Source organism: Cucumis sativus, chromosome 7 (assembly GCF_000004075.3).
Source record: "Cucumis sativus cultivar 9930 chromosome 7, Cucumber_9930_V3, whole genome shotgun sequence".
Taxonomy (NCBI): domain Eukaryota; kingdom Viridiplantae; phylum Streptophyta; class Magnoliopsida; order Cucurbitales; family Cucurbitaceae; genus Cucumis; species Cucumis sativus.
In genome coordinates this window covers 2,883,552-2,893,974 of record NC_026661.2, presented here as the reverse complement: position 1 = coordinate 2,893,974, position 10,423 = coordinate 2,883,552, and the positions used below count along the sequence as shown (strand labels likewise).

Genomic DNA, 10,423 nt, shown 5'->3' with positions numbered 1-10,423 from the left:
AAGAAATTTAAGATTTGAAATAGGGTTTAGGGTAATCAATCAAAAGTATAAACCTAGCAATAAATGATTGTTATAGTTTCGTCCCAAACGAGCCCTTTGATGTTTTAGTTTAATTTAAGTTGGGATTTCTTTTTCTTTTTACATTTATTTAGTTTTGTTTGCATTTGATCTATAGTTGAAGATTTTTACGTTTAGATAGTTTTTTTCTACTATTAAATACTCATTCTAAGTTCATATTGTTGATTTTATATAAACTAATTTATAATAGTTAAATTTATTATTTTACTAATTTTTTTATTAATATAACATAAGATCCCTAATAGTTATCTTTTAAGCTAACTTTTTTTAAATGAATATAGTTCAATTACCATGAAATATGTAATATAAATTCATATCTCAAATTTTCCACCCACTACATCGAATTAATATATTTTTAATCTGACAACATAAAATTAAATTTGAGGTAATTACTAAAATATTCATCACACTTTTATTATTTAAAAAGTTTAGGTTTTGAACTAAATTGAATTGGATAGGAAAAAAACATTAATTTTGTGAATTCTTTTAGTTCAATAAAATGTGAAATTGAAGTTGTAAATGTAACATTTTTATATATTGTGAATTTGTTATTAAATTAATATATAATATGAGGGTTAATGTCAATTTATTGACCTCTAATAATATCATATAAATCATTCATAAATTTTAAAAGAAACCTTTAGTAAATTTCGTCAAACTCTTTCTATGTAAATAGTTTCAATTTAAAAATGGACGAAATTATTAAATTTAAATTTTATGTATAATAAATTCATAATTTTTAAAATAAAAACAAATTTATAATCTTAAATATTTAAATATCAAATAAATACAAATCTCAAACTTTATAATATTAGTTGAGAATTGGTTCAAAGCGTGGAAAATTGGGAGGCATGACTCTTTATTTGAGCCTCTTTTTTCTTTATTCCATCAATTCTTGATTTGTTTTTTCACGTCAAGCATTAAGTGAATTTTTAAATGATGCATAAAGCATAGAACGTAAATTATCCAGCATCTAACATCTAACATCGATCAAGATCGATTGAATATATTGCATAAAGTATATCTAATATTTAGTATAGACGGTAGGAGTATGACATGAAACGAAAAGTTGGAAAATATCTGAAGGTTAAGCTAAGAGGAGAATAGAAAAAAAGGACAATGTGACAGAAAAGTTGGTAAAGCTAATAAGGTATAAGTAAAAACAGGCTTTTAGGTTCTGAGCATTTCCCCCTTTGCTTAATAAATCATAAATGTCAATAAACAATTACGCATCACTTTTTTTCTTATAATTTTAATTTATTATTCTTTTTTTCCAAACATGATTTGAATTATTTGTCTTTGTCGTCCTTTCTTGCTTTTAGGTACCCTTTACATTATTTATTATTGTTTTTCTTTAACATATCTATCATTATATTATTCATTACTTATGTTATCTAAACTCTACATTATTGGATTATGTGCAGTTCTTTTTTATAATCGAATGAATGAATGTCTTCAAATTTTAGCAATCTCAAGCTTCCCAAAAATCTAATCAGATTTCGAATTTTGAGGTCATTTTAAACATATTTCTTTAGGCTTTTGTGCTTTTTTTGAGATTGTGAAATTAGTGCTTCTAACCTTACACTCCTACGCTTCAAGCTTGATCAATAAAAATATATTATAGAAGATAGGACATTGAGTTGGCGTGTGTGGACTGCTTTAAAATATAGGCCATGAATGTTTATCTATGATAAATGATAGTTGTTCGTTACTGTTTAACGTTATAGATAAATATTTCAACAATATTGTCATTGAAATAATTACTTATAGGTGTATTCAAATTTTGGATATAATTTTAGATTTGTTTTTTTCCTTCTCTTTGAATGACCTTAGTTTCAGTAGAAAGGAAAGACATAAAATCGAGAAAATAGGTTTAAACTCTGATGCGAATTATGTATGATACTGAGGCAAGTGAGAAAAGAAAAAGGTAAAGAAAACTTGGGAGGAAGAACGGTAAATTAACTAAATGGTAGAAGAATTGAATTTTTAACCATGTTTATTTTTGTGGATTAAAAAATTTAGATTAAAGATAGCATTTTAATCTTTAGTTATAGGTTGGTTCAAACCACCCATCAAAGTCATCGATCGTCATTAGCGGTAAGATATTCTCAAAGTCAAATATTTATATATATGGGAAGTCATGGTAATAGGTTGTGATATGGTAATACACACATTGTTCACTATTCATTAAATGTAACTCTAATTATTTCTTTTACTTCGGTGTCTCAAATATTTGGATTCGGAGTAAGGATACTATTAATAAGGTGATTTCTTCTCCATTTTTAAGCTTGTAGTCCAGCAATAGCTTCATCTATCTTGTTCGAGAAGATCATTTAATTCTTTGGAATTGATTAATTTCAACTATCTAATTTTTTCGGTTCGAAAAACGTATTGTTCGTACATCTTAAAATGCCCGATTTTAGTTATGGTAGTTTCAATAAATTTTAAAATTAAACTTTTAATAAAATTGGCTAAATACTTATCATAGATTTAATGAAAAAAAAATACAATAAGCATATATATATATATATATATATATATATATATATATATGTTCAAACAAAATTTAGTAAATTTTTTTTTTGTTGAGAAAATACAATAGATTTGAATAACTGCCAAAATAAAATTAATTAGTCGAGGTAGTATAAATGAACAAAAAAAAAAAGTGAAAAAGAGAGAGCAGTGTGAGGTGAAAGAGGACAGAATGGGGAGGGGGATGGTGGCGTAAAGCAGGAGCGAGTAAGTACAGGCATGGGCACGGAGAAGGGATGATGACTTACAATGGTTAATGATGATGGCACCTCTCAAAGTCAGTGGACATCTCTTTCAGGAGCTTATCCGCTCGCCTCACCTCTGCCTATTTATTGTTTATTGCCCTGACTTCAGACCAAATTAACGCCCATTAATGGATATTATGTTCCCTTCCCATAGACACTCTTCTGGATTTCTCTGCACTGCATCAAAACACAATTCCAAAGTTTTTTCACGTGAAATATTGTCTTACATTTATCTACCAACTGCAGCTTAGGAAGAAAGAATCTCTACATACACAGCACCACAGTATCTAAATCCTTTTCTTTACCCTTTAAATTTCAAAAGCTTTGATTCTGTCATTGGATATATAATAAAGATCTACCATCAATTACCTGCTATAGCTCTACTGTGGTTTTAGAAATTGGTTGTTACAGTTATTGAGAGTCAAATAAGTTCAAGGCTCCACATCAAAATACTTTTCTTTCTCTCACTAAAGATTTGGAGATGTAATTATTAAAATACTTTTTCCCTAAGTGGTATTAATATTAATATGAAATGGATTCATATGAATTGATAATATGAGATTGATTGATGTGAACCGATAAAGGACTTCGTACTAAGATCCATATTTTTAGTCAATGGTTTTTATTGTCTCTATTTTTACTCTTTTACACATGGTTGGGTAAGGGCACTTTAGCCCAAAGGAAGATTTCAAAGACCACACAAGTCTTCCCGTTTTCATTTTTTTATTGTAAAGGAACTTTATGTTCAACTGCTACATATAAAATGACTCGTTCTATATTAAGCTACACCAAGTATCCCTGTGATATTGCCAGGCTTAATAGAAGTATTGTCATTCACTAAATTTAAAATAAAACAGACATTTACATAGAAAAACAAAGTTGGTGTTCAAATCAATGTACTCCTTAAAATCCCTCCATGACATGCATCGTCTAATCTTTGAAAGAATTATAATTTAATTCAATCGATAGCTTTGGATGATACTATTTTTTTGCTCAAGAAAATTCTGTTCACAACGTCAACTGGTAAAGCATAAGCTGGATCAATGGCTTTCGGTCCTGGATATTCAAGAAGTGAAAGGCCTGCATCAATAAAAGTAAACATCAGGAGCACGAATCATATGTCTTTAGTTAAGATATTAAGTTATTAACGTAAGTTAGTTGTATATGACGGTAATAACCAGCTATTCCAAAGCATGTGTGATAGACATCAACAGCGTCATCCCGTCTGCCTGAAATACCACCATTTTCTGTGTCCTGAAACTGTCAATAGTTATGTTATGTCATGGAAGTTACCTTCGTTAAAAGCAATATAATTAACCCCTTATACATAAATCCAATCTAGATAAAGAAGATTTGGCTTGACAACCTGAGAATCTAAGATGAATTTAATGAGTCTTTCCTTATTAATCCAGTGACCTCTGTCAATCATGATCAAGCTCGAAAGAACCCACCGTGAGTGGCAAAACGGAAGCAACATAATGAAGTCGGTGAGTGGGAGAGTATGCATAACTTCCAAGCAAAGAATTGGTTAGATATGTAATAGAAGTTCAAACCCACATTCAGGAAGTTTCTCGGGTCGACTGCTAGGACCTCCACATTTGACTTGCCGCTCACATAACCACTAGCCAAGGAGATCCTTGTCAATATGGTGTAGAGAACCCATTATAGCAAGGGCACCAACACAACAGAAAACTGAAGTCACAGCAGAACTTAAAATCAATTTTTAAGGTAATGTACACAATATTTGAAGGTATGTCGAAAATACTTTGTCCAGAACGAGATCCTCCGGCAGGAGTGCATCCAAATCCACCATCCATATTTTTTGCAGCTAACATGTAGTTGACAGCCTTTTCTACATTAATTTTCTCCAGTTGATGTAATAATGATAGACGAGATATTGCAATATAAGAAAACCTGCGAGATAAACATTTTCAGCTTCTAAATTTTTTTCAGGCCTGTAGGATCGATCACATGAAGCATGAAAATCCAAAATAATAATAGAAACAAACAAACAAATGAGTAGACTACCTTGAATCTACTTCACCCCAAACGTCTCTTGAGAAGGAACCGTCTTCATTTTGCAAACCAACAATATCTACCACAAGATTAAGTCTGACATAAATTTTATATATAGTTAACACTCGACTTAATTACCAACTTTCACTAGCAGGTGCATATGAAATCTCTAAAAGTAGACGACATATAGAGGATGTCTGAAATATTTAGAAATAAGTAGTTGGGTAGAGGTAATCAATTGTTCATTTTATGGAATCGGTGTATATGTTCAGTGTTGTGCAATTAGTCTTGCACATCATACACATCAAACTGTTCGATCTTCTGGTTTATTTTTTCGTTCATGCAAAGCTGTTACAGAGTCAAGTTATTAAAATTTCCTTTTTATGCATGTTTGAGGATATAATGTGAACGGTGGATCGTTTATAACAAAAGCAGAGAAGTGACCTGATATATGCAGGTGATTTTTCTGGCAACATTGATCATGGTCCACACATACTTTACAGTTTACATCCAGTAGATGAAAGTGAACTCGATAAACAGAATGATCACAAAAACGTTACTATAATTTAATTGAATATTTCTGTATTTCTCATCTTTGCATGAATGTTACAAGTATAATTATACACAAAGAGAATAACTAACCAAGGCCAATATATCCTAAATTAAAACATGATTCTAAGCCCCAAAATTCCATACCAACATACATAAATTACGGTAACAGTTACAAACAATCAAGTACCTGGAAACTAAATGCAATTAATCCACAAAAAGGAACTTAAAATCAAATGTTCTCACCTAAGGAAACATTTAATCCACAAAAGGAATCTAAAAAACTAGAAATTAAAACATGGAAGACAAAAGAACACATATAAAGAAATCGAATAACTGGAAACAACTGAAATTCCAGAATCGAACCTGGCTTGATTGTGAGCTCCAGCCGAGAGGGACAAGATTGGCTTGAAAATGGGAGAATGAGCTAGAAGAAGAAGATCCAGAAATCAAAGGGAAATTTAGGTAAGAGAAGAGAATTGAAGAAGCATGGAAAGTCAGACATAATTTGTAATATTGATCTCGTTCATGCTGATCACCATAAGCAAGCAAGGGAGCTGGAATATCCAAATCCCTTCTCTTAATTTAGCAGACAACGTTTAGTGCTATCCATTTCAATAGTTCCATAGTTTACAAAAATTTACGTTTTAATTTATCAGGTAAAAAAGGAGAATGAGATTAAGTGTAACCTAATTTGCACCTACTCATTACTCATAACTATCGTTAAAACATTGAATGATGTGTTCTTAAAATTAACATATAATAATATACGTAGAGTTGGTTTTTTGCGATATTCGAATATGACAGGTGACATCTCATCAAAGGAAGAGATGGAAAAAGTAAATAAATTGCAAAGGTCCAAGATTCAAGAATGAAGCAAAGAGGTGAATATTATTTTCATGCATTGTATTGTAGCTTTTGTCAAGTTGCAACTTTCAACGTAAAGTAGCCTCTGAATGAGAATGACTTCGAAAAAGACTCAACCTTCAACTTTCAATCTCTTTCACACCATAACTTTCCAGCAATAATTCACAAGAATAATTTAGTTTTTTGGTTAAAGGCTTCTTCATCATGATCACGATCATCATCTTCTTCCTTTTTCTAACTCTACAACCAGCAAGAAGAAGAGAAAATGGATTTTTACTATATACATTGATACAAAATCTCCTTATGAACATAGCTTAGGCAAAGATTTCACTTGACAATAACTTGAAGCCACTCTAGACTTCAAAATCTTTCTCATTTGGTTCTGCATTTTTCTACATAGTTTCTCCAATTCCAACACTCTCCATTGCATCCCTTCCAAATGAACTTTGAATTTCTCATTATCAGCAGGGAGATTGAATTTTCCATGATACAGCACAATTTGTTCTGAGGACTTGTCTTCTTTTTCATCTGAGTTTATGCCTTCTGTAAGATTGTGAGGCCAACTTATCAGAGATTTTGAGTAGTTTATGTTTTGAAGTAAGTTTTCGGCTTCAGGTTGCTGACTTTCTGGGCTCGGCGGAGTAGATTTCGCTGGGAATTTTGGGTTCTTAGATAAATGAATGCGAACTTCATAGGAGAGCTTTTTGTGGTTCAGTGCACAACATAATTTCTCCTTTTCCTCTTCTGACGTTCCTACATGCATCTACAAAAAACCAAATTTAACAACTTAACAACTGTAGTTCTAGGATTGTTGGTGTTAATCATACTAAAAACACAGACAAACATGAGCTAAAGAACATTAAACAGCGCATGTATTGCCAAACAGATGAAAAGATAAAAAAGTCAATTAAAATGGGAACTTTTTGAAGGGATCAAGTAACTACCTCAAAGTACAGGTCTATGGCATAGTACATTTCATCATAGGACTTCCTGGCTGAGTCTGGAATGACTTTTGCAAGTGCGAGGAACTTTGATGACTTAAGACACGGATCTGGTGCTACCTCTGCCATGTATGAATCCATCAAGTTAGCAGCTTTAGCTAATTGTGATGGAGATGCTTGATTGATTCCTCCTGATAAAAATGCCTTGAAGAGTCTGAGAACAAGGTTCACATCATACAAGTAGTTTGCTCCATATGGAGAAGGCACAAGCAAATTGTCTAGTGTAGCATGACCCAACTTTGAACCAATCATGGCCTCCAGCCTATTCTTGCTGCCTTTATTTATGTTCAAGCCTAAGGAAACCCGTAGAATGTCAAACAAAGCCTTCAGAGATACCACGTTTTCGTCGAGAGTGTCAAGCATATCAATGACAGATTCTATTACTTTCATCTTTACATCTGAAGTTGCATTGTAAAACTTAGATTTCTGGAAATGAATGAGGAATTTGCTTAAAAGAACTTGGTCGAACTCGTGCGAGACCATGGATTGTACAAACATTTCAAGACATTCAGTGCTAAAGAACAATAGATCCTCAAACCACCAAGTCGTGGAAGCATAATTTGTCTTTAAGCTTTCAGTGCTTTTGCTGTCACAAGATGACCGAAATCTGGAACTATTAACTGATGAAGCAGATGAACTCGCTCCATCAGCTAAACTGATCTTTTGGCTAAGCAAATCTATGCATTTCTTGAGCATAATTGATGAGTTTTTTAATGAAGGTGATTCTTGACATTGCTTCAAAGCAATCAACATCTCTGACCACGTCCAATACTTGATATCCTCAAAAGATTTTTTGGTCTGTACAAGATCAACGAATCGAGAAGCCAAGTCGGTTTTTTCCATAATTTCTGCAACCTGATGCAAGAAATACAAGCTTGATCGAATCAATTACTTCAAAGTTGTGACTATAGAAAAAACTTTAGATGAGCTGAATTCTTCTCCTCTGAGAAAATCATGGCAGATTACCTTTCAACAGCCTGTTTCACCTCTTAAACTGGCAATGGTATCCAAACTAGCTCAATCAGCCTGGATATGAAGCATTAATTGCCTACAAGCCATGTAACAAACAAGTTCAGAACCGATCAATGAAAAAGAAAGAAAGTACACTGTCTTTAAGTTATCTAAAGAACAGCTAAAGCATATAAGCAAACAACCATTACACTGTTCTTCCACGGAAGATATGGAAATCATAAGAGAACCAACTTTCATAAGTAAGATATCCAAAAAAAAAACCCCACCCAAAAGGGCAAAAAGTTCTTCTCTAATGTAATTTTATTACAAACATAGAATGAAATAAATAAACAAGGCATTAAACAATGAACACAATAAATTGAGACAAACAAAAAAGTGGAGTTAGAATTGTGAAATATCCAGCAAAGCAGAAAGAGAAGTGTGAAGAGTCGTTGTAAGCAATAAATTGCAAGCAAATAGCAATATCAAATTACCAAAAAAACATGTCCCCTAATCATTTAAGTAAAGAAAGACAGTGAATACCCTATAATATTCATCAGAAGGCAATGACTAGTATGAACTAAAACAAAAGAACAGTGCTTAGTTAATTCAATTCCAAAACTAAAAAATTAAAAAAAAAAAAAAAAAATTAAATAAAAGAAATAATAGTTAGTAAACAAGAGAAAATAAATGGTCACGAGAAGTAACCTGAAGTAGAAGAACAAAGAAAAGTGGGCATGACCCACATCAATACTGACCAAAAGGGGGAAGTAAAAAAGTCAATAGGGGAAGAAGAGCAAAAATAAAGAGAAACCCAGATGGGGTTTGTAAAAATTGGATCAAGAAAAGTGGGAATAGCGAGGATTTTGATTTGGGAGTGAAGGGGCAAAAGGGTTTGAAGAGGGAATGAAATTGATTGATGATGATAAGGGCAAAAATGTTGTCTTTGATAGCCATTAGCCACAGACAAATTGGCAGTGGCAGGCAAAGCAACAAGAACAAGAAGAATATTTTTGTTTTGTTAGAGAGACAGAAGAACAGGGTACGATCAAAAGGAGTCTCGATGAGCGATGGCAAAGGCGAAAGAGGGGACAGAAAGGAGGGATTAGAACCATCGTTTTGCTAGATGACACGAACCTCAATCTGACATTCCTGCAAAAGTTAAAAAATTATTCTTCATCATGTTTGTATTATTACAATTTAAACATTTGTTTTCCTCTTCCACTCATTCTGTAGTTCGCAACAATTATTCTTGATGGAGGTTGTGTTAATTACTGTTAAAATCAGTATAACAAAAATGTACTCATCAACAAAAATTAGTTCAAATCTTTGTTGCCGAAATATGAGCAAATGAGATGCTTCGTTGGTGAATTCCTTTCTAGAGCAACAACCTACTGCTCATTGTTTGGCATGTCATCCTACAAAAACTATTAACCCTTAATGATTTAATTAAACTAATTTTTGAAGCATTCCTATTTTTATTTAAACCAATTTGTATTCGTATTTTCAAAAACCAAGTCAATATTTTAAAATAAGAAGAAAAAAAACTAGGTTTTGTTTTTAGAATTCAACTAGAAAATTTTTGATAGAGAGCTTGAGAAGGAAATGAACACATATTTCATATTTTCAATTTTTAGGAATTGATATGTTATTAAGTGTGTTACTTATTTTCATCTATATTCGATGACTACATGCAACTCATTTGTCACGTAACAAAAAAATGCAAGTTTTATTTAGCTATTACTTGAGTATCCATGTACTAATCATGTTTTTGAATTTCCCTCTTCTTCCTTCCATGGTGGGAGACGGAATTTGTATACAATTCTTTCTTCTTCTTCGAACGAGCTTAACCCAACAAAATTGTTACTAAACAAAGTTTAAAATGCTTGGATTGAAGTGCACCTGTCAACTGTCACAAGTGATTGACTAAACTATTTGTTTGGGAATTTAATCTTTAAATCATCAAAAAAAAATCTTACACTAAGCTATTTGTTTGAATTAAAATTTGTATGAGTAGAAGTACTTTGTTAAATTTTAAGAAAGAAATTACATAAAATGTTGTATATGTTTTATAATTTGTGTCATTAATTTGCTTTCAAAGGGTCGATATGTCCGAGTGGTTAAGGAGACAGACTCGAAATCTGTTGGGCTTTGCCTGCGCAGGTTCGAATCCTGCTGTCGACG

The 10,423-nt window shown here is 32.1% G+C and overlaps 1 protein-coding gene and 1 non-coding gene across 5 annotated transcripts; one reads left to right on the top strand and one right to left on the bottom strand.

The window, feature by feature from the left end:
• Positions 1 to 6,292: 6,292 nt before the first annotated feature.
• On the bottom strand, positions 6,293 to 9,375 carry LOC105434444 (BTB/POZ domain-containing protein At3g22104). 4 transcript variants are annotated; one of them, XM_011660416.2, is made up of 4 exons: positions 8,948 to 9,375; positions 8,255 to 8,336; positions 7,232 to 8,143; positions 6,293 to 7,050 (listed from the first exon to the last, which is right to left on the bottom strand). In XM_011660416.2, the coding sequence occupies exons 3-4, from the start codon at positions 8,129 to 8,131 to the stop codon at positions 6,589 to 6,591; spliced, it is 1,362 nt and encodes a 453-aa protein (XP_011658718.1). In that variant the 5' UTR covers positions 8,132 to 8,143; positions 8,255 to 8,336; positions 8,948 to 9,375; the 3' UTR covers positions 6,293 to 6,588. The 4 variants fall into 4 exon arrangements, with proteins under 4 accessions (XP_011658718.1, XP_031745157.1, XP_011658719.1 ...); XM_031889297.1 differs by lacking the exon at positions 8,948 to 9,375 and adding an exon at positions 8,783 to 8,903; XM_011660417.2 differs by lacking the exon at positions 8,948 to 9,375 and adding an exon at positions 8,443 to 8,886.
• A 966-nt stretch (positions 9,376 to 10,341) lies between these two features.
• On the top strand, positions 10,342 to 10,423 carry TRNAS-CGA. The gene has a single exon. It is a non-coding gene; the product is annotated as a tRNA-Ser (tRNA).